General features: G+C 65.8%; 3 protein-coding genes across 5 annotated transcripts in view; 2 read left to right on the top strand and 1 right to left on the bottom strand.

Moving 5' to 3' along the window:
- The window catches only part of BSN (bassoon presynaptic cytomatrix protein), a 39,261-nt gene extending 28,292 nt beyond the window's left edge, over nt 1-10,969 (top strand). Inside the window, 7 exon segments of the mRNA XM_036031503.1 lie at nt 506-2,588; nt 2,873-3,705; nt 3,812-3,911; nt 4,440-4,571; nt 4,787-4,844; nt 5,223-5,315; nt 7,197-10,969. Of these exon segments, the coding sequence (XP_035887396.1) occupies nt 506-2,588; nt 2,873-3,705; nt 3,812-3,911; nt 4,440-4,571; nt 4,787-4,827 (3,189 nt within the window). The 3' untranslated portion in view covers nt 4,828-4,844; nt 5,223-5,315; nt 7,197-10,969.
- A 2,298-nt stretch (nt 10,970-13,267) lies between these two features.
- On the top strand, nt 13,268-21,862 carry APEH (acylaminoacyl-peptide hydrolase). 2 transcript variants are annotated; one of them, XM_028517898.2, is made up of 22 exons: nt 13,268-13,336; nt 13,412-13,544; nt 14,061-14,187; nt 14,561-14,654; nt 14,756-14,831; nt 14,920-15,083; nt 15,249-15,386; nt 15,500-15,591; nt 15,676-15,716; nt 15,801-15,922; nt 16,391-16,451; nt 17,395-17,492; nt 18,106-18,157; nt 18,973-19,061; nt 19,475-19,613; nt 20,101-20,184; nt 20,264-20,344; nt 20,695-20,783; nt 20,896-21,086; nt 21,178-21,280; nt 21,382-21,488; nt 21,582-21,862. In XM_028517898.2, exons 1-22 carry the CDS (start codon nt 13,325-13,327, stop codon nt 21,685-21,687), a joined length of 2,199 nt encoding a protein of 732 aa, XP_028373699.1. In that variant the 5' UTR covers nt 13,268-13,324; the 3' UTR covers nt 21,688-21,862. The 2 variants fall into 2 exon arrangements, with proteins under 2 accessions (XP_028373699.1, XP_028373700.1); XM_028517899.2 differs by lacking the exon at nt 14,061-14,187 and having other exon boundaries at nt 13,298-13,336; nt 21,582-21,832.
- A 403-nt stretch (nt 21,863-22,265) lies between these two features.
- MST1 (macrophage stimulating 1) lies at nt 22,266-26,946 on the bottom strand. 2 transcript variants are annotated; one of them, XM_028517903.2, is made up of 18 exons: nt 26,796-26,946; nt 25,981-26,128; nt 25,789-25,901; nt 25,592-25,706; nt 25,375-25,511; nt 25,181-25,301; nt 24,917-25,035; nt 24,584-24,752; nt 24,340-24,470; nt 24,151-24,253; nt 23,895-24,031; nt 23,775-23,810; nt 23,568-23,688; nt 23,320-23,397; nt 23,049-23,195; nt 22,860-22,966; nt 22,621-22,760; nt 22,266-22,500 (listed from the first exon to the last, which is right to left on the bottom strand). In XM_028517903.2, exons 1-18 carry the CDS (start codon nt 26,914-26,916, stop codon nt 22,339-22,341), a joined length of 2,205 nt encoding a protein of 734 aa, XP_028373704.1. In that variant the 5' UTR covers nt 26,917-26,946; the 3' UTR covers nt 22,266-22,338. The 2 variants fall into 2 exon arrangements, with proteins under 2 accessions (XP_028373704.1, XP_035886216.1); XM_036030323.1 differs by having other exon boundaries at nt 22,315-22,500; nt 22,621-22,704; nt 22,916-22,966.
- Between the last annotated feature and the right edge of the window lie 36 nt (nt 26,947-26,982).

Here is a 26,982-nt window from a genome sequence, read left to right as displayed (position 1 = left end):
ACGCAGAGCCTGCGGCAACTGACCGTCAGCGTGTGCCCCTTCCTGTGATCCTCTGGGAAGCCTGGTGGGCCCGGGACCCATTCCACTCTTGTCCGTGTCCCTCCACTGCCTGTGGTCCCCCCCAGCTGCCAGGACCCACACCCAGAGCCAGACCCCTGCCCTCGCCTCTGCGCTCACCGAGAGGTGGGGGGCAAGCCCGTGGGGCACAGGCAGGGGTCCTCGGAGCCAGGCCAGCGTGAGAGAGACCAGCATAGACGGGTGTCTGCTTCTTCCCTGCCTTCCTGCGGCTCAGAGCACCAGGGAGGACGAGGACTGTACGGTGATCACAGGCCAGTGGGTGGGCTGGGCAGGCCTGGAGGCTGCCTGGGGAGTCAGGGCACCCACAGTCTAGAACCCAGCCACCCCCTCCCCTGCCCCAGCCAAAGCTGGGGCTCTTCCACCCTGTGCCCCTCCAAGCCATCTACACCTTGGGTCTCAGTGCTGCCCGCCCTTCCCTCTGTCTCAGGTGTCGGCGCTGCCACCCAACGGCCTGGTCCGCAAGGTGAAGCGGACACTGCCCAGCCCTCCTCCAGAGGAGGCTCACCTGCCCCTGGCTAGCCAGGCCCCCCCACAGCTGTACGCGGCCAGCCTCCTGCAGCGTGGGCTGGCAGGGCCCACCGCCGTCCCTGCCACCAAGGCTAGCCTGCTCCGGGAGCTGGACCGGGACCTGCGGCTGGTGGAGCACGAGTCCACCAAGCTGCGCAAGAAGCAGGCAGAGCTGGATGAGGAGGAGAAGGAGATCGACGCCAAGCTCAAGTACCTGGAGCTGGGTATCACCCAGCGCAAGGAGTCTTTGGCCAAGGACCGGGGTGGCCGTGACTACCCGCCCTTGCGTGGCCTTGGGGAGCATCGTGACTACCTGTCAGACAGTGAGCTCAACCAGCTGCGGCTGCAGGGCTGTGCCACTCCCGCTGGCCAGTACGCAGACTTCCCCGCCACGGCTGCCGTTCCCGCCACACCCTCGGGCCCCGGCCCCGCTGCCTTCCAGCAGCCCCGGTTCCCATCTGCGGCCCCACAGTACACTGCGGGCAGCGGCGGGCAGGGTCCCAATGGATTCCCAGCCCACCAAGCACCCACATACCCCGGCCCCAGCACGTACCCTGCGCCTGCCTTCCCTCCTGGCACTAGTTACCCTGCTGAGCCTGGCTTGCCAACCCAGCAGGCTTTCCGTCCCTCGGGCCATTACGCAGCCCAGACGCCCATGCCAGCCGCACAGAGCACCCTCTTCCCGGCCCCGGCTGACGGCCGTGCCCCCAACCAGAAGCCACGCCAGACATCACTAGCCGACTTGGAGCAGAAGGTGCCCACCAACTACGAGGTGATCGCCAGCCCTGCCGTGGCCATGTCTTCCGCCCCGTCGGAAACCAGCTACAGCAGCCCAATGGTTAGCAGCAGCTACGAGCAAAGCAAGGCCCCCGAGTTGCCTCGGGCCGCTGACCGGAGCAGCGTGAGCATGAGCCCAGCCCCCGCCTACCCCTCCGACTCCCACTACACCAGCCTGGAGCAGAACGTGCCTCGGAACTACGTGATGATCGATGACATCAGCGAGCTGACCAAGGACAGCTCCGCCACTGTCCCCGACAGCCAGCGCCTGGAGCCCCTGGGGCCGAGCGGCGGTGGGCGTCCAGGGAAAGAAGCAGGGGAGCCGGGCGCCCTCGAGGGGCCCACGCTGCCCTGCTGCTACGGCCGAGGGGAGGAGGAGTCCGAGGAAGACTCCTACGACCCCCGTGGGAAGAGCGGCCACCACCGGAGCATGGAGGGCGACGGCCGGCCCGCCGGCACCCACTACTACGGTGACAGCGACTACCGCCACGGTGCTCGGGCAGAGAAGTACGGTCCGGGCCCCGTGGGGCCCAAGCACCCGTCCAAGAGCCTGGCCCCGGCTGCCGTCTCCGCAAAGCGCAGCAAGCACCGGAAGCAGGGCATGGAGCAGAAGATCTCCAAGTTCTCGCCCATCGAGGAAGCCAAGGACGTGGAGTCGGACCTGGCCGCCTACCCCTCCCCTGCAGTCAGCAGCGGCCTGGCCCCCCGCGGCAGGAAGTTCCAGGAGGAAATCACCTACGGGCTTAAGAAGAACGTGTATGAGCAGCAGAGGTACTACGGGGGGTCTGGCCGGGACCCAGCGGAGGAGGAGGAGCGCATGTACAGTGGGAGCAGCCGGTCCCGGGCGGCCACTGCGTACAGCGGGGAGAAGCTGTCCGGCCACGACTTCGGCGGCCGGGGCAAGGGGTACGAGCGGGAACGGGAGGCTGTGGAGCGACTCCAGAAATCGGGCCCCAAGCCCTCGTCCCTGAGCATGGCCCACGGCCGGGCCCGGCCCCCCATGCGAAGCCAGGCCTCTGAAGAGGAGAGCCCCGTCAGCCCCTTGGGGCGGCCCCGCCCACCTGGGGGCGCCCTCCCCCCTGGAGACACCTGCCCGCAGTTCTGCTCCAGCCACTCCATGCCTGACGTCCAGGAACATGTCAAGGACGGGCCGCGGGCCCACGCGTATAAGCGAGAGGAGGGCTACATCCTGGATGATTCCCACTGCGTAGTTTCTGACAGTGAAGGTAATGGCGGCTGGGGGTGACTTCTGCAGATGCTCAGCGCCTGGGGGCCGTCCTGCCCATGGGGGCCCCGGCCCCGGATGTCCCAGCGCGTCCTGGCCCGGTGCTGCATGCCGAGGGCTCTGCCTTCGCCACCCGCACCCTGGCCAGGCCACGGGAGGGTGGGTGGGGGCCTGGGGTGTCGCTGTGGCTGTGGTGCCCCCGTGGCTTCCTTGCATGGCTTCCGCTGGGCCGCCCCCCCGCAGCCGACCCGGGGGTTGATGGTGCTCTGTTTTTGGTCTCTGAAGCCTACCACCTGGGCCAGGAGGAGACAGACTGGTTCGACAAGCCCCGGGATGCCCGCTCCGACCGGTTCCGGCACCACGGGGGCCACGCGGGCTCCTCCGCCTCCTCCTCCTCCCAGAAGCGAGGCCCCGCGCGGCACAGCTACCACGACTACGACGAGCCCCCCGAGGAGGGCCTGTGGCCACACGAGGAAGGTGGCCCGGGCCGCCACGCCTCAGCCAAGGAACACCGACACCACGGCGACCACGGGCGGCACTCGGGCCGCCACGCTGGCGAGGAGCCAGGCCGGCGTGCTGCCAAACCACATGCTCGGGACCTGGGTCGCCACGAGGCCCGGCCTCACCCTCAGCCCAGCCCTGCCCCGGCCATGCAGAAGAAGGGCCAGCCTGGGTACCCCAGCCCGGCTGAATACTCACAGCCATCCCGCGCCCCTTCAGCGTACCATCATGCCTCTGACAGCAAGAAGGGCTCCCGGCAGGCCCACTCGGGGCCCGCTGCACTGCAGCCAAAGCCAGAACCCCAGCTGCAGCCGCAGCCGCAGGGTCGGCAGGCACCTCCAGGGCCACAGCAGCCACAGCCACCACCATCCAGGCAGACACCCTCGGCAACGGCGTCGCGCCAGCCACAGGTGCAGCCGCTGCCGCCGCAGCAGCAGCAGCAGCAGCAGCAACAGCAAGGTCACGGGCCACAGGGCCCCCAGCAGACGCCGTCACAGGCTCGGCTGCAGCAGCAGGGCCAGCCAACTGCCCGGGGCCCGGCCCCCGCTGCCGGCCAGCCAGCAGGGAAGCCTCAGCCAGGCCCCACGACAGCCACAGGCCCCCAGCCAGCAGGACCGGTAAGGGGGGTTCCGGGGCACGGATCCCACGCAGGGAGGACGCTTCGGCTGCAGCTTGGATGTCCCCCTGGTTCCTGGCATCTCAACCAGGGGTTCTGTGTTGCAGCCACGGGCAGAGCAGACGGATGGCTCTAAAGGGGCAGCCAAAGGGCCCCAGCAGGGGAGGCCTCCTCAGGCTCAGCCGCCACCGGGACCTGGACCTACAGGTGAGCCTCCCCTTTGATGTCCTCAGCTGTGGCCCAGACAACCCAGCTGCTCTCTCCCCACTCAGGTGCCCGAGCTCCCCCACCCTGCACGCCCTCACTGCCCCCAGGAAGGTACCCCGGGGGGCCCCAGGCCTCCCGGCAGAATGACCGGCGCTAGAGTGCGCAGTGGGGTCAGTAGCGCTGGGGCCTCAGGGCCCAGGCAGCTCTCTGCGGGGCCGCCGGAAGGGACTGGTGAGCAGGGCCAGGACTGGGACTTCGAGCTCTCCCCTCCCTCCCTCCCTCCTTCCTTCCTTCCTTCCCCTCTCCCGTTCTCTCCCTTCCTCCTTTGAACCTCTTCCAACTTGCTTTTTTTCTGTTTCTTCCCACTCCTTTTCTTCCTGCTCTTCCTCCCTCATTCCTCTGCTCTCCTCCTCGCCCTGCCCCCTCACTGGGCACTGGTGTTCGGACGCCCTCACGGCTGCGCTCCCGCTCAGGGCCTGGGATGCCAGGTCCCGCTTGGCTCCTGAGGGTGGTTTCTCTCCCCCGCAGGCATGAAGGCTGGAGCCAGGCCCGGGGGCGCCCCAGGGGCCCCTGCCGGCCAACCGGGGGCCGAAGGGGACAGCGTGTTCTCCAAGATCCTCCCCGGCGGGGCGGCAGAACAGGCCGGCAAACTGACAGAAGGTGAGCCCTGCCCACGTATGGCCAGGCTCCCGGGGGGTGGGGGCGGCCGCCCCGGGCCCCACTGTGGGTCTGGGGGTGACTCCAGGCTCAGTCACTCGGGCCGGGCCAGCCCCTCGGTTCTGGGCCTGGAGGCGGCCTCCCTGGGCCGCAGGACCCCAGTGAGGAGGGCATCGGAGCCGGTGTCCTGACGCCGCTCCCCTTTTTCCGTGCTGCAGCCGTGTCTGCTTTTGGCAAAAAATTCTCCTCCTTCTGGTGACCGCGCCTCCTCGAAGGGTGAGTACGAAGCTGCCTGTCCCCAGCCCCGCCCCCCGCCAGGAAAGACCTGAGGGGCTCTCTCGGGTGCTCCCAGTCCTGAGGGGTCCTCCAGGGGGAGTCCGGGCTCCAGCCGCAGGTGACGATGCAGCCGGAGCTGCTGTGTCCTCTCCTGCACGTGCGGTGGGTGTGGGCGGAGACGCAGGGCCCCGTGCACGGAGGCTTCACCGCGGGGCGGCCCAGGCGAGGCTCCCAGTGAAGGGGAGCCAGGGTTCCCACTCCCTGGTCCTCCTCCAGCAGCCCCCATCCCCCCATCCCCCCCACCCCGGTCCCGCACGGGGCACGAGGGTGGGGGCCCGGGGCAGTTCCCCCCAACCCTCCTGCGTGCGTGTTCCGCAGGCTCTCGAAGAGAGGAAGGGAGATGACATCATTGCTGTGGAAAAATCTCTGGAGTCAGAGGCCTGGGTGCAGCTCTGGACTCTGCGTATAACAGTGAGTGTCAGGGCCGGGGTGCAGGGGGCAGGGGGCAGAGGAAGGGTGAAGGGCCGCCCGTCCCTGCAAGTGTGGGCTGGGAGGGGCCCGTTGGCCTCCTTGGGCTGTGACGGAGACCTCTGGGCATGAGGTCGAGACACTGTTGGCGTCCCAGGCCGAGCTCGTGGCCCGCGAGAAGGAAGAACGGGGCGAGCAGAGGGGCAGGCAGGGAAAGGACGGAGAGGAGAGGAGGGTCACCGGGACAGGCGGGCCCAGCCCTGGACCGGATCAGCCAGGGAGAGGGCGGGAGGGCCACGGGATGGGGGCCCTGGCTCTGTCTGGGCAGCAGGGATGAGCGACTTCCTCCCGGAGCCTTCCCTGGCCTCGGCCCGGCCTCTGTGGGGCAGGGGGAGGCGCGCCGTCAGGATGTCAGGGAGGGTGGCCCGGCTGTCGGTGCTGCTCTGTGCACAGCCGGGGCCCCTGAGGCCTCCCCCTCTGTCCGCTACCACCCCTCGGGTTCAGAGGACGGAGGTTTGGGGGCTTCTCGTGGTGGGCAGAGGTGTGTGGCAGGGCCAGGGGGCCAGCAAGCAAGTCCAAGGGCAGCCCTGCGGCCGGGCCTGCGGGGGGCACAGAGCTGGGGGTGGTGTCGGAGGGGCTGACTGTCTCCGGAGGGACAGTGCGGGGACTGGACGGGTCCCGTTTCCCATCTGCTGACTCGTGTGTCCCATGAACAGTTTGTCAGCCCCCGGGGAGGGTCTGAGCCCTGCTCCAGGCGCCGGGGACACAGCAGGGAACAAAACCAAGTCCCTGCCCCCCGAAGCTGACAGTACATTGAGTGGGACGGAGAATAAATAAGTTAAACAAATAAAAATCAGATCAAAAAGGTAATTTCTGAAGGCGATAAGTGCTTTGAAACCCTGAAGGAGGGTTCTGGGACAGAGGGGTCTGCTCCGGGGAGAGTGAGACCCCAGGGGAGGGGGCAGCGCCCAGGGGGCCCTGCCGGCCGGTGTCGCAGGTGGGCTTCGGGGCAGACAAGTAGCCAGTCCCACCAGAGCCCGGTGGGGGGGGGCAGGCGGTCAGGGGTGAGGTCTGGGGGGGCGGGAGCCAGCTGGGGGGGCTCTGGAGCCCGAGTCAAGAGCCCGGCACCGACTCTGACTACAGCGGGGTGCTCCTCCTGCCTCCACGCCCATGGCTCTCCTGCTCCATCGGAGGTCTCCCCGGGGTGCCCTGGAACAGATGGGAAACCAGACGTTGTGCTGGGGGGAGGGGCAGCCCATGGCCAAGTTCACGGCAGCGCCCACCCGGGTTCCGGGCCAGGGCTCCGTCACTGGGAAGGGGAAGGAACCACGGGCACGGCGGTGTCCCGGGTCTGGGACGTGCTGTGGGGGTGGTGCCGAGACCCCTCCCTTGGTAGCTCGAGGGGTCTCCCCCCAGGCCCGCGTCGGGCTCACAGCCAGGCCGAGCGCACAGCTCTTCCGTGAGCGTCCGCGTCCTGGTGTCTCCCGCGGCAGCTTCCGGAGTGGCTCGGGAGGGGCTCGCGGTCGGAAGCCCAACCCCACGTCCCTCGCTCAGGCAGGGCAGAAATCAGTCCGCGCTGTGTTACAGAGACGTCCCTTCCCGGCCCACCGACCCTTCTTTCCTTCCCGTCCGCCTCTGTGTGGCCTCAAAGCTGCCAAGCTCGCACCTCTCCAAGCCTCAGTGGGTGGGGTCCTGAGGGGGAGGGGGAGAGGCCGCCCCTGCCCCCCGGCGGGAGGGGGCAGGCAGCCAAGCGTGATGCGGGGTGGGAGCCAGCTGTCCATGGCTCCTGACCAAATCCTTCTTCTTCCCTCCCTCCCACCCCCCCTCCCTTTCCTCCCTCCCTCCCTTCCTCCCTCCCTTCCTTCCTCATTTCTCTCCTCCAAGCACCTGCAACCTGGCGGACCCTTGGCCCACAGACTCACCAGGTGGGACGTGGCGGGCGGCCTCCGCGGAGGCAGGACATTTTCTAGCAGCCGCTGCCTGGGGGACGCGCCTGCTGGACAAGTGGGACCGCTGGCCCAGGGAACTCTGATTGTCTTTCTGGAGACCCTGCTGTCCTCAGGGTGCCACCGTCGGGGCGGGGCTGTGGCCGGGAGGGAGGAGCTCTCTCTGGAAGCCCCCGCCGCTGCGCAGCCTCCCGCGGCCTGGCCGGCCAGGCCTGCGATGCGTTATACACAGAGTTCGGGCACCCGCTGCCTGTTTCTGACGGACGCCGCCCTCCCTGCACAATGCCAGAAGTTTTTCCACAGCCTTGGAGACGGGCTCTGACTGAGGGCTGGGGGCCCCGGGCTCCGTTTTCTTCACATTCCAGCTGGCCCGGCTCCCTCTGTGGCCACAGGGGTCTGCGCCCTTGCCCTGTCCTCTGGGTGACACGGGGCCAGACCTGCGTGCGGCTAGCGTGGGGTTGGGAGTACTTTACAAACATTAGGACCTAACACTGTCTCATTGCTAAAATAAGAGGCCATAGCACCGAAAAGCAGCGTGGGCCCCGGCGGAGGCTCCTCCCAGCCCACGGGTGGCGAATGCCAGCACGCTGGCCACCCTCTCAAAGCCATCCCCCGAGCCACCCTGAGCGTCCCAGCGGCACCGCCATCGTCTCGACCGGCCGGCTCCTCCTTCCTACACCTGGGGTTTCTTTTGATTTCAGGAACAGCCTTAATCATTTCAGTTTGATTTACGTGTATACCTCATAAACATTTTTCTTTTGTTTCTCCTTCTCCCCTCCGTCTCTCCTCTTTGCTCACCTCCTTGACTCCCCTCCCCACCCCACCCTCCTTGTGACTGATGGTTTGGTCTCCCCTCTGCTCTGCCCCTGCTCAGAACAGGACGAATGTTGACTTAGAAGCAATAGCGGGCAGCAGGCCACCAAGAGCACAACCCCAGGGCGGCGAGGTCTCGGGCGGCCCCTCGGCCCGCCTCTGTTTACTGTGCAACTCCAGTCCTTCTTAAGCCATCAGCAGTGGGAGCGCTCAGAGCAGAGGGGCCGGGGCTTCTGCCAGCCGAGGGGGGACCCAGAGCCCCGTGCTGGGGAGCGTGGCGCCACCCCTCCACCTGCTGGGCCGGGTGGCGCTCCTCCCCAAGGCCCTTCCCTTGGGGACTTCCTTTGACCTTGGGCACAGCCACAAGTCTCATCTCTAACGTTCTATGCAATGAAATATAAACCCTCAAAGACAACTGTTAATATTTAATAAATTCCATGTTATGTATAAGGCGTTCATTGCAGACATGCAATCGAGAAACTGGATAGATACGCTCATATCAACCCCCCCGCCCCCGCCCCGCCCCCACCGTGTGTGTGAACTCTCAGTCTGTGGCATGTTTGACCTGTGGCAGGTCTCGCCGACACCGGGCGAGTCGCCGCCTGTCCCGCAGTGGAGCATGCACGGCTCGCAGCCTCTTTGCACGACTTCATCGTTTTCAATGCTCGACCCTCTTGCTTGGAGTTCTTTTTGCCTCAAAACCTCTCCTCCAGGAGCGCTTCTAGCTGACTTCTGCACGAGCTAGCGAGGACCTGCCGGGCTTGCCTCCGAAGCATGCCGGGCTGCGGCGGGCCGTGCGAGGCCCCGCACGCCCTGCAGGCTTCTCTGACCAAGGTGGCAGGGGACACGGGGTCCCTGGAGTGGACGTGCTGGTGAGGCCTGTGCAGGATGTGTGTGTGAATGTTGGGGTTTGCTGGGCCGTTCTGAAGGTTTTCACCTGTAAATCACGCCCCCTCTGACCCCAGCCTCGGGCCAGAGGCACCTGGCTGTCCCAAAGCAGCGGCACACGGCTCGAGGGCGGAGCTGGGCCTCGTCTGTGGACAGACCGGCCCCGGGCAGGGCCGTGCTGTGCCCTGGGGCCCACAGCTCCCGACTGCGCCCCGTGCCCCTGCTCTGGGGCTGGGAGGCTCAAAAGTGAGTGAGCCGAGAGAGGGCTTCAGGGGCCCAAGGGTGCTTGGGAAGAACTGGACATCGGGCCCTTGTGGTGAGGACAGCTAAGATGTCATCTTGGACCAGAGCAGGCGTTCACATAGGCAGTGGCTTTGAGCTGAATTTCTTGGGAGGCTTCCCAGCGGCGAACTTAGAGAAAGCCCTGTTGCGGCTCCCTCCGCCTCCGTCCCCAGGGTTGGAACTCCCTGCCCACCCCCATCCTGCCTCACAGCGCTCTGGTTTGCACCGTGCGTTTCTCAGGGGCCTCACTTCCCTTTAAGGTCTACATGGCCCCTCAGAGAGGGGCCCTTGCTCACTGCTGGCAGCTTTGGGTGAGACGGGAGGCTGTCAACCTGTGTTGGGCCCGAGACCCTGGTCCTCCGGGATTTGGAGACACCTGCCTCGGGCCTGGGCTGTGTGAGGCTATCCGAGCAAGGGCGGAGACAGGCCACCACCCACCGCCCCTGACCACCCAGGGCCAGGTCTGCGTGGGGAGGCGTCTGGCGGCCGGATAATGTGGGCGCCCGAGGCAGTGATCCTTCCCACTGGAAGCCAGGGTGTGGGACGCAGAGTGAGGAAGACATGGAGGTGACCGCAGGTCAGCGTCCATCAGCCCCAGCCCTTAAAATACTCACTTCCCAGCAAGTGTCCCTGTGGGTTTGAAACTTCTGACGTGCATCATTCCCCACCTCCCAGCGTACCCAAAGGGTACATCTGAACCCCACGCTCCTTGTGAGGGTGGTTGGTGCAGGCCTCTGGGCCGAGGGTGCCCTGGCTCTTATGTGGGTGCAGCTGTGACTTGGGGGCACTGCGGCCAGAGGCTCAGGGACCAGCATTCGTTGCCACAGGCAACAGGAGCATCGGGCGCATCTCCAATAGGCAAGGGGTCTCTGGGATGCAGGCCAGGCCTTTCCCTGACCTGCCCCCCACCCCGTGTGGTGAGCAAGGGCATCACCTCTCTGCCCAGCACACTCGCTTCAGCGACACCACCCCGCCCCCACCATCTGTTAGTCCTCGGGAGGAGTGTGGTCTCGGGGCCCATGCCGAGGCAGCAGTGACGGCAACTGTGGCCTGTCTTCAGGGGCCTGCGGGGAGTCTGCCGGGCAGGCCCTCTGCCAGGGCACCGCGGTCCCGGCCTGTGGGCCCCTGCCTGCCCTCGTGCCCTGCCCCCGCCCCCCATTTTGTAAATACTTGTCATCGTGGACTCCGACAGGTTCAGAGTGACAGGCCTGATCAACTGAAACTCCTCAGAGATGTCACCTCTGTCTCCCTGGGTACCTGCAGCCCTGCGGCCATGGCCCTGGAGAGCCATGGAGGTCGTGACATATTGTGCGTGTGCATGTGAACCAGTGCGTGAGTGGGTCTGTGTGCGTGTCCGCCTCCTCCAGCCTCTGGGATCGAATCAGCTCCCCTCTCCGGGGGCGGTGCCCTGGAGGGGGCCGCCCGGCGCCTCTCCTCTGCTGGCTTCCACGTCTCGTTTTCGCTTCCCCCTCCCTCCCTCCCTCCTTCCCGCCCCCTTTCTTTCCTCCTCCCCTTCTTTCTTTGAGGGGGGAAGAGTGCTGTACAAAGTCAAACAAACAAGTTTACAGTTGTAAGTGCAATGACCCGAGTCCTCCACCTGACCTTGTGAAACACGTGCCGTCCTCCTGTGCCCCGTGAGAACTCGTGGTACTTCGGTGTCCCTCCCCCTGTGTTGTGACAAGGTAATCCTGTGGTACCGGAATAAAAGGACTTGATATAAACAACCTACAGACTGTCTCTGGGGTGGTTTCTGAAATGGGAAGGCTCAGCCAGAGGGACCAGGCCCTGAACTTGTGACAGTGCAGTCTGCTGACAGTGCAAGGGAGAAGAGAGAAAAGGCAGAGAGCTGCGGGCGGGCCAGCAAGGCAGGACCCCGGCCACACCGAGCTGTCCAAAGTCAATGGGCCCCCACAGGGAGGCCCCAGGAAAGGTCCTGAGCTTGGCCTTGGAGGGAGGGTGAGGTCACTGCCCAGACTTTTGAGGGCTGGTGCCTCCTCGGCCTGGGAGGGTCAGTCTGGCTGTACAGCGTTCTGGTGCCCGGTTCTGGGAATCAGGCGTGCAGGTGCTGCCCCCTGGTGCTGCCAACAAGCCCTACACCTGTCTGCCTCGCTCTGTTGAATCCAACCGCTAAACTCAGGGGCTGCCAGAACTTAGACCTCCCGGGAAGGATGGGATAACCTCCTTTCTAAAGTAACGCAGAGCTGTGCCCTGACTGCTGCGGCTCAGTGAATTGAGTGCCAGCCTGAGAAATCAGGGCGCGTGCCTGGGTTGCGGGCGGGTCCCCAGTTGGGGGCGGGAGAGGCAACTGACCAATGTATCTTACACGGTGATGTTTCTCTCCCTCTCTCCTTCCCTTCCCCTCTCTCTAAAACTAAATAAATAATTTTTTAAAAAATAAAGTAACCCAGAGTTTGCTAGATAATTTTTAAAACACTGATAAGCAAAAAGGAGGTCAGCCTTGCCTCTGGCCTTCCCCCCAGAGTTAGTATCTCGATGCATGTCATTCCTGCTTGTGTGTATCTATTTTTTTTTTTCACTTTAAACAGAAGTTAGAAGGTGCAGCACTGCCCATTTATTTCTACATGTTTACCCCGGGCACGCAGGCGGCCACCCTCCAATGCCCAGCCCCCAGAGAGCCGTACCAGGGGGTTACAGCCGGACCACTGCACATGCCCTGAAGGGCAGGCACCGCGTCCCTAGCTTCCCTATTACAAGCAACACTGAGATGAACATCCCAGTTTCCAACCTTCCCCCCCAGATCCAATGTATGGGCCACTCTTCATGCTCCCAGTCTGGCCTTCACATCTTGACTGCGCTGGGTACTCACAAGGTGAGGGCTGTTTGTACTTAGCTAGTCCAACATGGTTGATGGGGAAAGGGAAGCTGCTAGCCAGGCAAGTGGGGTCTTGGTCAAAGGCAAGGCTGGGAGCGGGGAGCCAGGGCCCTGAGGTGTGGAAGACCAGCCAGTCTCAGGGCATATGGGAAAGGGTTCCAGCCTCGGCTGCCCTCCCTTGCCATCATATCCTACTCAGTCCTGTGCCGGGGTGCTGAAGGAGCCCGCCTGCCCAGATTCTGCTTTCAGCAGGAAGCTCTCTGGTCCTGGGTGGAGCCAGACCCCACCAGGCCCTCTGTACACAAAGTCTTGGGCTGAGGCCTGGGGAGGAAGGCAGAAGCCCTCCACTCCGGATCCCCACCCAGCAAGGTGCCACTGAGCGGGGTGGGTGAGAGCGGCAAGGACAGATAGCTCTTGGGGTTGGCCTGGTAGCTGATAACCCCAGGCAACACCCTGAGAGCTCAGCAACCCGCCCTTTGCCCCTCACCCCAGCGCTCTGCGCGCTCACGGGCAGATCTCGGTCCTTCTTTCCATCTGCCCGCGAGCCCCACCTAGGTCAGGGCCTGGCACCGTCTGGTGAAGGTCTGCCCCGTACTGAACCGGGAGGAACCCGACAGCGAGGCCCAGAGCGCAGGGAGACTCCTGCTGGGGCCGGCTGCGGAGCGCACCACACCGCTCCAGGCCGCGCCACTCCTCCGCGCCCGTCCCGCCTCCCGACCCCCACCGGCTCAGCCCCGCCCCTCTCGCTGCTTAGGGCCCACCCGGCCCCCGCGCAGCTTCTTCTGCCCAACAGTCCGGTCCGGACGCAGGCCTCGCCGCCTTCTCACTTGGGCCAGTCGTCACTCACCGGCCTCGCCCCAGGCCGAAGACCCTACCCTGTACTCCGTTTCCACAGGGCCACCCACTCTCCTCGCAGATCCCCCTCCATCCCCTCCCGGAACCGGCCTGCGGCTCGGCCCCCGCGCCGCCTCTCACCAGCCTAGTGCGCCCCTAAGAGGCCTGCGCCTCTCCTCAAAGTCCCTGCCCTCCCCTGCGGGACGCCCCCGGGGTCCAAAACAACCGCGTCTTCCCAGGGCCGCCGAGGCCACGCCCCTGCGGTAACGGTCCCCGCCCGTTTGGCGGAGGCCCCGCCCCTCACGCCCCGAGGCCAGGCCAAGTGGATTTCTGAGGGCTACTCCGGGCTCCGCCCCCCGCAGCCTCACTTCCGGGCGCCAGCGCGCCGCGCCCCGCCCCGGCGGCGGACAGAGACCATGGAGCGGCAGGTGAGGGCTCGGCCCGCGGTTGCCGTGGTCCTTGCAGCCCGGGCCCGGCCTGACCCTGGTGTGTCCCCCGCGCAGGTGCTGCTGAGCGAGCCCGAGGAGGCGGCGGCGCTGTACCGGGGCCTTAGCCGCCAGCCCTCGCTGAGCGCCGCCAGCCTGGGCCCGGAGGTCACCACGCAGTACGGGGGCCGCTACCGGACGGTGCACACTGGTGTGTGGAGGAAGGAGAATCGGGTGGCGGGTCCACTCGGGCGGAGAGGAGGGGGCCTGCTTGACAGTGCACACGTGTGTGGAGGAAGACGGGGCTCGGAGGGCGCGGGGTGGAAGGGTGCGCGCCGCGGAGGCCCGCGCACACAGGTGGGGGCCTGTTCGGGCGTTATGGGACGGTGCCCACGAGTGCGTGAGCTGAGGGTGTGGGAGTAGAATTCGGACTGGGTGCGGGGTGTGGGCCTTGCGGGGCACATTCCCATCACCCCGTCTGAGCCGTGCCAGGGCGTCCTCGTGGTTCTGGGGAGGCAGGGGGAACAGTGGCGGTTCCTCTCTGAGAGGCCGTCCTCCCCCCGGGGTCCTGAAGGCCTGGACTTGGGTTGTGGCTCAGTGTGGCCCATCTGGCACCCAGAACACCGGGGGACAGACTGAAGGAGGCAGGCCCGGGCGCAGGGCGCAGGTCGGGGGAAGCCTGTGCAGGGACTGGGCAGGTTGAGCAGGCTGCTGCCTCTCCTCACAGAGTGGACCCAGAGGGACCTGGAACGCATGGAAAACATCCGATTCTGCCGCCAATACCTGGTGTTCCATGATGGGGACTCCGTGGTGTTTGCAGGGCCCGCGGGCAACAGTGTGGAGACGCGGGGGGAGTAAGTGTGAGGGAAGAAGCTCGTGGGCAGGGCCACGGCAAGGCTCTTACGAATGCCCACTCTGGGCCCGAGCGTAGGCAGGGTCCCAGAGGGAGGCCGGGAGCCAGGCCACGGCCCCTCGGGAGCTCACGCAGCCTCTGGTGACACGGCCTGACGGGCACTGGCAGTCTGCCCCAGACTCGGGCCCGGAGTAGAGTCCACGGGAAGCTGGGGGTGGGGGTAGAGCTGTGCCCCGGGGAAGAGAAGCAAGGTCAGCGGGCACGTGGGGCCAGAAGGGCCGCAGGTGTGGATGCGGGGCCACGGTCTGGAGGACAGGGTGGGGCTGTCGCCGGGTGGGAGACGACCCCGACCCGCCGTGCTGTGTCCCCCTCAGACTGCTGAGCAGAGAGTCCCCGTCGGGCGCCATGAAGGCCGTGCTGCGCAAGGCCGCGAGTGCAGGCCTGGGCGAGGAGAAGCAGTTCCTGGAGGTGTGTCTGCAGGGGACCAGGGGGCGGGCTGCTGGGGCTCAGCCTGCACGGGAGGCTCTGTCGGGGGCGGGGCAGCCAGCCTGATGCCCAGGTGTCCTCAGGTCTGGGAGAAGAACCGGAAGCTCAAGAGCTTCAACCTGTCGGCGCTGGAGAAACACGGGCCCGTGTACGATGACGGTGAGGCAGCTGGCTGGGGAGCGGGCAGGGTGGACAGAAGGGGCAGCTGTGGCCCAGGGCGCCCCCTGATCGGCCCTCCCTCACCCAGGCTGCTTTGGCTGCCTGTCCTGGTCGCACTCGGAGACACACTTGCTGTACGTGGCAGAGAAGAAGCGCCCCAAGGCCGAGTCCTTCTTCCAGACCAAAGCCCTGGACGTCAGCGGCAGTGACGACGAGATGTCTAGGCCGAAGAAGCCCGACGAGGCCGTCAAGGTGCTCCGGGTCACGGCCCGTCCGTGAAGGCCCTGCGGGGCAGCCCTGGGGCTCGGTGGCCCCTGCCCTCGGTGCGCGTGTCAGGACAGGGGAGGCCCTGGCTTCTGGCGGGCAGGGTGGGCCTCTCGCAAGGGGGGCTGGGCATCGAGCGTCTTGTGTTCTCAGGGGGACCAGTTCGTGTTTTACGAAGACTGGGGAGAAAACATGGCTTCCAAAAGCACTCCGGTGCTCTGCGTGCTGGATATCGAGAGCAGCAACATCTCCGTGCTTGAGGGGGTCCCCGAGAGTGTGTCCCCCGGACAGGTGAGCACTGACTCTGCCCACGAACTCCCGGGGTCTAGGGGCCCTGCCTGAGCCTCTGAGCTCAGCCTCTGCCTGGGCTTCTGCGCTCACCTGCCCTGCGGTCCCCTTCGCAGGCGTTCTGGGCTCCTGGAGACACGGGTGTGGTGTTCGTGGGCTGGTGGCACGAGCCCTTCCGGCTGGGCGTCCGCTTCTGCTCCAATCGCAGGTGAGGAGTGGGGGCCGGGCAGGGCCAGGCGGGGCCGGGTGGCTCAGGCTGGCCTCCGCACTGAGCGTCTCCTGGCGGTTCCAGGTCAGCCCTGTACTACGTGGATCTCATCGAGGGGAAGTGTGGTAAGTGCGGGCGCCCACCTGTGCTTTGCTGACGCAAGCTAGCCCTGCCAGCCTGCACGGTGCTCACGTTCCCGTCCGGCCCAGAGCTCCTGTCGGATGACACCCTGGCCGTCTCATCGCCCCGGCTGAGTCCAGACCAGTGTCGCATCGTCTACCTGCGGTACCCGTCTCTCATCCCCCATCATCAGTGTAGCCAACTGTGCCTGGTGAGCTGGAGCCGGGGGAGGGGCGGCGTGCAAGAGGAGGGGATGGTGGCTGAGAGCTGAGGTTCACTCTCGTCTCCCCATGGACCCCTCAGGGGGCCTCCTGTCCTGTCAGGGCAGGGCCTGGGGGCTGAGGGTCTGCCGGTGTGAGAGGCTTGGCACTGGGGAGACCCGCCGCCCGGAGAGCATCCTCGGTTGCCCGGGGCAGGCTCCGCAAGGGGCTGGGCTAGTGTGGGCAGTTACAGAGTCTCAGTCACGGGGTCCTTGCCCAGCAGAGCTCTGAGCCCCCAGTGGGAGTTAGAGGCCCTTCCCAGCACCCGGCCCAGGTCCCCAGAAGGGAGGGACAAAAGGCTCATCGCAGGTGCCGCCTCCCGTCCCTGAGGCTGCCCAGAACGGGGGGCTGGCACCGAGCTCCGCACCCCCAGGCTGCTGCCAGTCCCCGGTGGGCCTGAGCGCTGTGCTCTCTTGCAGTACGACTGGTACACCAAGGTCACCTCGGTGGTGGTGGACGTCGTGCCTCGGCAGCTGGGAGGTGAGGGGCGCGTGGCAGGCAGTCAGTGGGGCCCGCAGCAGTTTCCCTGCCGCCCGCTCTCCCTGTGCAGGGCCAGCCCGCGTGCGGCCTCAGGGAAGGACTCTGCTAGAGCGAGCCCGCTGGCCCCACACAGTGGTCCGAGCTGGTGGGGGTGGGGGTCGATGGTTTCGTTCCCATGCTGCAGCTCCTTCCAGGGTCTTGGGACCTGCTCTGGGTTGGAATGTCCGACCAGAGAGGCTCTGAGGCCAAGGGTGTTTGTTCCGTCCCTCTCCCAACCCCCACCCAGCAACAGTGCCGTCCGAGCCCTGAGTCAGCAGGGTATCTGGGAGGTGGCCCCCGTCACAGTCTCGGTGCTCACCACTCTGCTTGGGGCCCGGGACCATCCCAAGGATGTGAGAGGGGAGAGTCTCGTTTCTCAGGCTGCCCGGGCAGTTCCCGAGTCCAGCAGACGAGGGGTGGCCTCTTTCCCTTCCCTTTGGGCTGCAGGGATGCGGCCGTGGGGCTCCGTTTGGACCTAGCTCTGCCCCTTGTTAACAGTGCCCTGCTCTCCCTGAGCCTCCGTGTGTCCACCCGTGCAGCAGGCGGTCGGTCATCCCTGCCCTCTGTGTAGGGGTGCCGTGAGGGCGGGGTGAGTGACGAGGACGGAGAGCAGCCCCCAGGCCAGGCCCTGTGCAGAGCACCATGACAGGCAGACGGACGCCAGTGCGCCTGGTGCTGGCAGGGCGGCTCGCAGGACAGCCAGGGCCCTTCCTCCGAGCTCCCTCGGACCCTCCCGGGAGCCCCGGTGTGCTGCCCCTCCCGGGCCCTCAGAGGCCCCGCTCCCCTGCCCGTCTTGGGGCAGCTCCGCACTGCCTAGGGCGGGCGTGCGCCCTGTGTCCTGGCAATGCTTTGCCCCCCGCATGGCCACTCCTGGACGCGGCCCCCAGCCCTCCCGTCTTTGCAGAGAACTTTTCTGGGATCTACTGCAGCCTTCTGCCTCTGGGATGCTGGTCAGCGGACAGCCAGAGAGTGGTTTTCGACTCTGCTCAGCGCAGCCGGCAGGTGAGGGGGCCCCGGCTGTTGGGAGGCCGCCGGGGAGCAGGCCCCCAGGCACTGGCCGAGGGCAGCGCGGTGTGCACACACCTCTGGGTGGGACGCCCAGCTGCCGGGTCTCACCGGCCCCGTGAGGCCTGCCTGCCGCTGTTCTGGATTCGCTTCTCCTCGAGGGCGTCTGGCTGCCCTGGTGGTCTCAGATGCCTCCCTTGGTCATGGTATCCTGTAGTATGCACAACAGGTTCCTTGGCCTTTTCCCCCTCCCCCAGGCATTCCTAGCTCAGGACACGGGGGCTGGCACTGGGGAGTGGCTGGGCGGAGCAGAGGCCTTCTCCTGGGGAGCGGGTGGGGACTGGGGACGGCCGCAGTGCGCCAGGCTCCTTCCTGGTGTGACGTCATGTCCTCCTTCCGGCTCAGAGGCATTCCTTACCTTGCCCAGGGTCACGTGGGGCTAGGATTGGAACCCGGGCCCTCAGGCCGCTCCCTTCTGTTCTGAGCAGCATTGTCCTAGGTGCTCCCAGCTGGGGCCTGGCCCAGGGGTCCCTAAGAGGAGAGGGGGGTGGGGGCGGGACTCACAGGGCTCTTGGCTCTGCTGCCACACGCGGCCTCCTTTCTGCCTCAGGACCTGTTTGCTGTGGACACCCAGGTGGGCAGCGTGACCTCCCTGACAGCCGGTGAGTGGGGGTGCCGAGTGGGCCAGCCGGGCCGGCGGTGGGACTGCAGCTGGAGCTTGTGGGGCCACGGAGGCACCCTCAGCCACTGCACCACTGACCATCCCTCAGCCTTTATGGCAGTGTCACAGGGACCCTGCCTCCCCGGTTCCCCTGGGCTCCATGTGTCCCGGCCAGGCCTCAGCATGGCGCCCACCCCCTGCTCCTCAGTCCTACGAAACTCTCTCTCGCCAAGGGATGATCTGCTTGTCATCCCCTCCTGCCCGTACCGTAGGCACGCACAGCTCTTCCACCTGGGCCCAGGAGAACCCCCGTGTTGGCCCCCTCTCCTTCCTCCTGCCCAGGCCCCGAGATGCTGCCCTTCAAGTGTCCTGTGAGCCCTTCTGCCCAGACTGTACTCACCCCACCTCAAAGCCACCAGTGTCATCCCCACACTGCACCTCCCCTCACAGGGCCCGCTTAGGGATCTCCTTGGGCCCCACTGCCCCGAATCATCACCACTCACCCCACCGCCCGTCCCCTGGGCCTAACTGCCACCACTGCAGGCTGCAGTCATCCAGTAGTGACGGCTGTGGTGTGGTGGTCTGGTGTGTCCCCAGATCTAGCAGTCCCCGGGCACAGCCAGTGTCTGCTAGATTAGCAACGGGCTAAGCAGGAGGCTCTCCCAGGGCTGTGTGTACCTGGGCGTTTGTGACGGTCCCTTTGTGGGCATCCCTTTGCTCCCCGGGGCGCCCCAGGCCAGGGACTCTGGCTCTGTGGGGAGTGGGTGGGGAGGGCGGTGGCCCCGCCAGGTGCTTAGCGGCACCTGCCTTCCCCAGGGGGGTCAGGCGGAAGCTGGAAGCTGCTCACAATCGACCGGGACCTCATGGTGGCGCAGTTCTCTACACCCAGCCTGCCCCCGAGCCTGGTGAGTGTCGGGGGTCGCCGGGCCAGGGGGCAGGGGTTCTGTGCAGACGGGGCCCCCCCGGGCCCCCCGCAGAACTGGCCCTGGAGTCTGACTGGCCGGGTCAGCATGTGAGAGGCCACATGTGGGCCGGACTCAGCGTGGTCCATGGGGCTCTGGCACCCATGGGGGTCTGGCACCCATGGGGGGGAAGCACCCAGTCCTCCGGCCCAACAGCGCACAGGGAGACGGCAGAGCCTGGACGCCGAGTGGGGGCGAGGAGAAGAGGGCTGAGCGCCTCTGTGTACAACGGCACACGGTGGGGCCTGTGCCAGCCCCCAGCGCTGTGAAAACTGCCCCTCCCACTCTGGGCAGAGGTGAGGCGGAAGGACCGGGGGGCAGCCAGGCCCCGATGACACCCTCTTTCCCCTTGGCAGAAAGTTGGGTTCCTGCCTCCTGCAGGGAAGGAGCAGTCCGTGGTATGGGTGTCCTTGGAGGAGGCCGAGCCCATTCCTGACATCTCCTGGGGCATCCGGGTACTGCAGCCGCCCCCGGAGCAAGAGAATGTGGAGTACGGTGAGCAGGGCCACAGGCGAGGGACACCTTCCCCGGGTTCCCCAACACACAGCTCCGCGGTCCCCTCCCCTGCCTCCCGCCTCACACTGCAGGGTGTCTCGGGATCACCTCCGAGAGGGGTTGTCCTTCCTCTCGTGGATGCTCATGGGGAGCACAGCGTCCAGGCATCTGGCCGCCTGCTCTGGGGTCAGAGCTTGGAATCCCCCAGGCCACGTCCTCTGTGGGGGGTCACCACGGCCCAGAGAAGACAGGCCCCATACGAGGCCTGTGGCCACACCTCGCCCAGAATGCTGTCCTTGCAGAGAGGGGTCCCCTGACTGGGGCAGGAGTGTGAGCACGCTGGGACCGTGTGTCGCTGTGTGGGCTCCCTTGGCCAGGTCTCTGCCAGCCCCGGACCTGCAGCTGCAGCGGAGGTCCTGGCTGGGGCAGCCCCCGGGCAGCAGCGCTGGCTCTGCTGACTGTGCTGACTGCTGCCCTCTCCCTGCAGCTGGCCTCGACTTTGAAGCGATCCTCCTGCAGCCCAGCGACCCTCCAGATAAGACCCAGGTGCCCATGGTGGTCATGCCCCACGGTAGGCGAATGGCCGAAGAGCCCCTGCCCCCCCACAGCCCCCCTAGCTGCCTCTCTCACCCCCTGCTCCCTGTCTGCAGGGGGGCCCCATTCATCCTTCATCGCTGCCTGGATGCTGTTCCCGGCCATGCTTTGCAAGATGGGCTTTGCAGTGCTGCTAGGTGAGTGAGCGGTCCCCGCAGTTCTGGGAGGGCTGTGGGACGCCGTGGGGCGGGCCCGGTTTGTACGAGCACCACAGGTACCACTCTAGCCTCCAGGCTCCTCTGTAACCACTGCCAGGAACTGCCTGGCCCAGCCCCTGGCTCCGTGGCAGGGTGTAAGAGGGACCAACCTGGGGCTCCCCTGGAAAGGGTGCTGTGGATGCTGGGCAGCAGCTGCAGCTCTCGTGGCCCTGCCCCACTGATAGTCTGCGTGCAGCTGGGCCCAGGGCCTACTCCCCAGAGGGCGTAAAGGTGTCCGGGGGCTGGGAATGTCGCTTGACCTCCCCGTCTGGTCCCTTCCTGGCCTCCAGTGAACTATCGTGGCTCCACGGGCTTTGGCCAGGACAGCATCCTCTCCCTCCCTGGCAATGTGGGCCACCAGGATGTGAAGGACGTCCAGGTAGCAGGGGCTGGGGCTTTGGCTTCCGGACAGGCTGGAGGAGGGCGTGGATGGGGTGGCTCCGTCAGCTGGGCCGGCAGCTGGCTGCAGTGTGCTCTGCCCCACCCTGCAGTTTGCAGTGGAGCAGGTGCTCCAGGAGGAACACTTTGACAGAGGCCGCGTGGCCCTTATGGGTGGTTCGCACGGTGGCTTCCTCTCCTGCCACCTGATTGGACAGTATCCGGACATGTACAGTGCCTGCGTGGCCCGGAACCCTGTGATCAACATTGCCTCCATGATGGGCTCCACTGACATCCCGGACTGGTGGGTGTGCCCTCCTCCCGTCCATCCCGCACCCCGTGCAGCCGCCTGGGCCCCAGAGCTCCAGGGGCTGCATCAGCTCCGTCTCTTGCAGGTGCGTGGTGGAGGCTGGCTTCCCCTACAGCAGTGACTGCCTGCCAGACCTCGGCATGTGGGCGGAAATGCTGGACAAGTCGCCCATCAAGTACACCCCGCAGGTACACAGTGCCCACCCCCCCGAGCGCACCCCCCGGCCTGGTGTGCTGCCGGTCCATCCCGGGCCCGGAGCTCTGCTCACTGTCCCTCCTCACGCACCCAGGTGAAGACGCCGCTGTTACTGATGCTGGGCCAGAAGGACCAGCGGGTGCCTTTCAAGCAGGGCATAGAATATTACCGGGCCCTCAAGGCCCGGAACGTGCCTGTTCGGTGAGTGTGGCGGGACCACCCTGGCAGCTGGCGGGCAGGTGAGCCCTGGGGGAGGACCCTCCAGCCTGGAACATTGCTGCCCAACCCCTGCAGGCTCTTGCTGTACCCTAAAAGCACCCACGCACTGTCCGAGGTGGAGGTGGAGTCAGACAGCTTCATGAACGCTGTGCTCTGGCTGCGCACGCACTTGGGCAGCTGAAGCAGCCCTGCCTCTGCACGAGCCGGTTGGCAGGTGGCACGCGTGGCTCCTGGAGGGCCCAGGGTCTGGCAGAGCAGCTAGAGGCTTCCTGGGCTCTGGACTCCGTGGATGGGTGAGCCAAGAGATGGGGGCTGTATGGTTGCAATAAATGAGGATGGAGTGTGGTTCCTGCTGGCACTTGGTTCCCAGCCATGCCCAATCCCAGCCCCACCCTTGGAGTTCAAAGACCGCAGGCCCTGGGTGTGGTAGCCAGAAGGACTCCTCTACCTCCAGTGTGAGGGGAGGGGACAGTGAGGAATTCAGCCACTGCTTGTCCTGGCCACTGGGGACGCCACCAGGCTAGCTCCTGCTGCTGCCCCTTTTTAAGAGACTGCCCTACACCACCCTTCTCCCAGCGTTTTGATAGGGGACCAGTGAGGCCCTGCTCTTCCACAGCACCACAGGCCGAGGGAGCCCAAGGGCCCATGTCACCCAGCCCAGGGTACGCAGGCCCCAAGCCACCCCCCACCCCCAGGCCCTAGCAAGGAGCCGCCACTTCACTCCCTAGAAGCAGAGACAAGAAGCACCCCACACGGGCGTAGGGGGGAAAGGCAGCTTTATGTCTGCCAGGAAGCTTCATCCTTCCCGTGGCACTCGGACCTGAGGCCAGGCCTAGCCCAGCCGTATGGCCTTGTGAATCCAGTCCACAAACACGGAGACGCGCATGAAGACCGCTGGCCAGCGGGGCCGTGCACACACTCGGGCAGGAATTATCATTCCCTCCAGGACCCAGCAGTCATGGGTAAAGCAGGCGAGTGGGCCTCCGTAGTCCCCCTGGTAGGTGGGAGAGCTGGTGAGAGGCCTGGGCCACGCCAGAGACTAGTCCCCTGGGGACAAAGTACATTTTCAGCTTCCCACACCCTCCCCTGGCTTGCCAGGGCCCCTGCCACTGACCTCACAGGCACCCACAGGGGCCAGCAGGTCCTTGGTGCACATCTCCCTCTCCTGGACGCGCCCGCGGTACTTGACGTTACAGTCCTGATTGGAGATGACATTCAGCGAAGCCACATTGAGGACCGAGTTGTTCCCTGTGCCTACAGTGGGGGGGATGGGAAGAAGGGAGGGCCTTTGGGCAGGTCCAGGGCTGGGCCTCCTGGCCGGGAGCAGTCGGGGGGCCCGCACTGCGCTCCTACCTTTGGTCTCACCCCAGCCTGCGATCTCACACTTGGTCCCTGGAGGCACCACATACCGCTCAGGGGGCAAGCAGATCAGGGCCACACGCTGGTTCAGGGTCACAGGTCTTGAGCAGAAACGAGGGCACTCAGGGCCCGAGGCCGCTTGGCACAGCCCCGCCTCACACCCTCTGTCTGACTCACACGCACCTCTCCAGCTTGAGCAGCAGAAACTGGGAGTCTGGGGGCCCGCACACCATTTTGGCTATCGGGACCCGCTGCAGGCCCGGCTCCGTGGGCTTGGGGCTCTGGAACATGGTGCCCAGCCAGACCTCGTAGCCCAGGAGAGGCACGTGGCTGGGAGAGAAGCTCTGCTCAGACATGACAGTCTGCTGCCCCGAGGCTCACCTGTCAGCTTGCCGGGGCCGAGGAAGGCAGGAGGGTGGGACTGGGCGGGTCCCCAAACCCAAGGGAGGCTCACCAGGAGGGAAAGCACTGCTGGGCGGTCAGTACCCACTGCTCCTTCACCAGGGACCCCCCACAGAAGTGCTGGCCCTGCCTGGAGGAACAAGGGTCAGTACAGGGGGCAGGGAGTCCTGGCACACAGGGTGGGCCCGTCACCTGTCGGCTAGGATCTCTGAGGCGGGAGGCGGGTTCACACCTTCCACTGCACAAACAGAGGAGCCAGCCTCTGCCCCTCTGTGGGGGACACGGGCGGGTGTGCCTCACCGATTGCGCAGGCTGACTGTCCAGGGCGAGTTCCCGGGCTGGCCCCCGACCACACGCAGCTTGGAGACACGCTGGTCCAGGCGAGGGTCCCTCTTGCCACACTTCTCAAACAGAACCTGGTCTGGGGGTACAGGGTGGGCCCAGTGGAACCCCACTGTGTGCAGAAGGGAGGCAAAGGGCCCCCCACCCATGCTGGTCCAGGTCTACCTGGGGGCTCCAGGATGGACGGCGGTTGGTCGTCATCTGAAAGAGCCAAGTTCACCCGGTTTAGACGGCCAGCCTTCTGCTGTGGAGGGGGGGGCGGCCCCAGGAGCCGCCGGCACTCACCGCAGCGCCGCAGTGCACAGTAGTCGAAGGGAGTCCTCGGGTCCGTAGTGTAGCACCAGGGCCCGTGGCTGTCCCCATCAGGGTTCCGGCAGAAGTTCTCCTCCAGATGCGCGTGGGGGGCGGAGGTGGGCGTGAACCTAAATGGATAGGGGTGCAAATTCCTTGCAGGGAAATCCCAAATCCCGACCAGACTCCAGTTTGAAAGATTATGGCTTGTGGCGTTAGGGTTCGGGACGGAGGCGCCAGCCAAACTCACTGCGACTTGTGCGGCGTCTCCGCGGACCAGCGCTGGCACGAGACGCCTTTGCGGGTTTTGCTGACCGAGCCGCGGTACTGCTCCCCCGTGCCGTAGTAGCAGTCTGCGGCGGGCGGGCAGAGGCGGCTGTCAGCCGTGTCTTGCTGGAGCCCTGCGGCTAGGTGCCTCTAGCCCCAGCTCAGGCTTTACCCTCAGGTCGCACGTTGTCGGTGCAGCGCCGGATCTGGTAGCAGAAGGCCACCCGCATGCCAGGCCGCGTTGTGAAGCACCAGGGCGCCTCTGAGCCATCGGGGTTTCGGCAGAAGTTCTCCCGAAGGTCCCTGGGCAGGTGCTCTGATCAGCGTAGATGGGTCCCGGCCAGTCTCCGAGCCCCGCCTCCGCCCCAGGCCCCGCCCTCCTCCGAGCCCCGCCCCAGGGCCGCCAACCACCTCACTTGCATGGGTATTTTTCGGGCGCGAAGCGATGCTTATGCGGATTCTGCGAGTCCCAACGCTGGCAGGGCACGCCCGCCGCGGTCGTGTTGGCCGTGCCGCGGTAGCTCTCACCCTTCCCGCGGAAGCAGTTCAGTGTCGTGGCTTCTTGGTGTGGCTGTGCCTCGGGCCCTTGGATGGACCCAGATCAGTCGGGGCTGAGATGGAGCTGAGTTTGGGGCTGAGGCTGAGGCCGAACCCCACTCCCAAAGGTCTCGCTCAGCTATGCCACGCCCCTTTCCCCAGCTCTGCCACGCCCCCACACTTCTTAGGCCCGGCCCTCACTGCCCACCTACCGCAGCTGGGGAGGTCGCAGAACTCTCGCTCCACCTGAGGGTCGGTGGTATAGCACCAGGGCCGCTCGGAACTGTCAGGGTTCCGGCAGTAGTTATCGTCCAGGTCTTTGTCGAGGAACCTAGGGGCCGTAGCCAAGCGTGAACAAGGTCCTGGGACTCACGCCGTATCTGGCCCCATCCTACTACCTTATATCGAGCCCAGTCCTGGAGTCCAGGACTCTCCCCTAGCCTGGCCCTCGAGGCGTGGAGCCCGCCCATGCGTACTTGCCCGGCTCGAAGGGGTGCGGGTGTGGGTGCTGCAGGTCCCAGCGCTGACACTCGCGTCCTGACTCAGTGCGGTCCACTGAGCCACGGTAATCTTCCCCGTTGCACCAAATACAAGCAGCTGGAGACACAGGGCAGTGTGTTTGTGGACGGGTGTGGGCACACTTCTCCCGCCTCCGGGAGCAGCCACTTACCCTCCCGGCAGGACTTAATGCCACAGCTCTGAAAGCGCACAGCTGGGTGTGTGGTGTAGCACCAGGGACCTCTGGGGTCCCCATCAGGGTTGCGGCAGAAGTTCTCCTCCAAGCCGTTGTGGAGTGTGGGCGTGTACCTGGGCGCAGAGAGCTGCAATGCAGGGCGTGCAGGGGCAGGGACCCACCAGCAGGCACAGAGGGGAGGTGTCCCTCTCACTTGTGGTCATTGGGGACCCTGTGGCTCCAGTGCTGGCAGGTTAGGCCACCCATGGTGATGGCCACAGTGCCCCGGTACTCGACCCCGTTGTCCATGATGCAGGTCCGTACATAGCCTGGGAGCAAGAGACCCACGTCGACAGGGCCTGAGGCCCCAGCACCCCTATCCCCGGCCACCCTTCTCCACAGCCACTCAACCTTTCTTTTGGAAGAGATCGCAGCGCCCCGAACGCTGCAGCCATGTCTGGGGCGAGTCCTGGGTCCATGGCAGCAGCTGGCAACCGTGGCTGCTCACGTTGTAGTGGAAGGCTCTGGAAGGAGGAGGCACGGGTTCACTCAGTGTGCAGGTTCCTCTGCCCCCAGTCTCACCCAGGTCCCCTTGCCACTCACCTGCAGTCCAGTAGGAGCCCGCAACGCCGTGCGCACTCCTCGGCGTCTGCCACGTCTTCCTGCCAAGGCCCGGGCCCCGCGGTGTGTAGCAGGTGTTGCAGCTCGGTTCCCCGGAGAACCTGGAAGTCATTCAAGGGCGAGCGCTGCCCTGCGGGGTGGACATGCGTGTCAGTGCATGTCTGCCAGCACACCCTCACTTTGTTCATTCAGGGGGTCAATGCCATAGGCTCTGGGACAGACCCCGTGGACTCATTCAAGGGCTGGGTCCCTGTACAGGGTGGGGGAAGCAGGCCGGGACGTGGTGGTTATCACCTGTGCCATTGCTCCGCGGGCAAGGCACCAGGCCCAGGTCTGAAACATACATTCTGTGGGAGCAGCGGGAGCTGTCGCTTGCCCGATGGAACTCCTTACATCTCGTCTCGTAGCTGAGAATGCCAGGCCCAGAGCAGTCGTACTGCCCAGGCTGAGGCCCAACCCAGGTGTTCTGACTCCAGTTCTGGCCTCTCACCAGCACGAGGGCACGTGCCAGGTTAGAGGCTAGATCAGGTGATGAGGGACGACTGCCCGCATGCGTGCCTCCGCTCAGTCCCCACGCTGCCTCAGTGCTGCAGCAGGCGTCCTAATGCGGGCCCGAGCACGCAGTGTGTATCTGTGCTCCTGGGGGCACCCGGCTCTGCGCAAGAAGCCAAGGTCACTCAGTGCTCCCTGCCCGGTGGGAAAGCGAGCTCCTGGCTTAAACAGCAGGCTGGGACTGGGACCGACCCCTCCCTGAAGGCACACGGGGACTAGGCAGGGGCAGAGGGGAACACACTCACCAGGGGCCCGTGAGCACTGAAGCAGAAGGAGCAGGAGTGGAAGCCACCCCATCCTCCTAGCTAGAGGCCGCACTGTGACCCACCACAGCCCCATCCGGGAAATTGTGAAACCTGTCCCCATGGGATTGGGTGGCTCTGGCTCCACACCCCAGCTCCAGGCCTGCTGGGGCCTGACCTGAGACCCGGT

This window comes from Phyllostomus discolor, chromosome 7, assembly GCF_004126475.2.
Source record: "Phyllostomus discolor isolate MPI-MPIP mPhyDis1 chromosome 7, mPhyDis1.pri.v3, whole genome shotgun sequence".
NCBI lineage: Eukaryota > Metazoa > Chordata > Mammalia > Chiroptera > Phyllostomidae > Phyllostomus > Phyllostomus discolor.
This window is presented reverse-complemented; position numbering and strand designations above follow the sequence as displayed.

Excerpts from the sequence above, each read along its gene's own strand:
- APEH (XM_028517898.2), top strand. Across the intron at positions 15,592-15,675 it reads CGCTTCTGCTCCAATCGCAG|GTCAGCCCTGTACTACGTGG; the intron begins GTGAGGAGTGGG and ends TGGCGGTTCCAG. Across the intron at positions 19,062-19,474 it reads CCAGCCTGCCCCCGAGCCTG|AAAGTTGGGTTCCTGCCTCC; the intron begins GTGAGTGTCGGG and ends TCCCCTTGGCAG.
- MST1 (XM_028517903.2), bottom strand. The coding sequence starts at position 26,916 with ATGGGGACAGGTTTCACAATTTCCCGGATGGGGCTGTGGTGGGTCACA. Across the intron at positions 25,302-25,374 it reads CATTAAGTCCTGCCGGGAGG|CTGCTTGTATTTGGTGCAAC; the intron begins GTAAGTGGCTGC and ends CTGTGTCTCCAG. Across the intron at positions 22,967-23,048 it reads CTGCTGCTCAAGCTGGAGAG|ACCTGTGACCCTGAACCAGC; the intron begins GTGCGTGTGAGT and ends TTTCTGCTCAAG.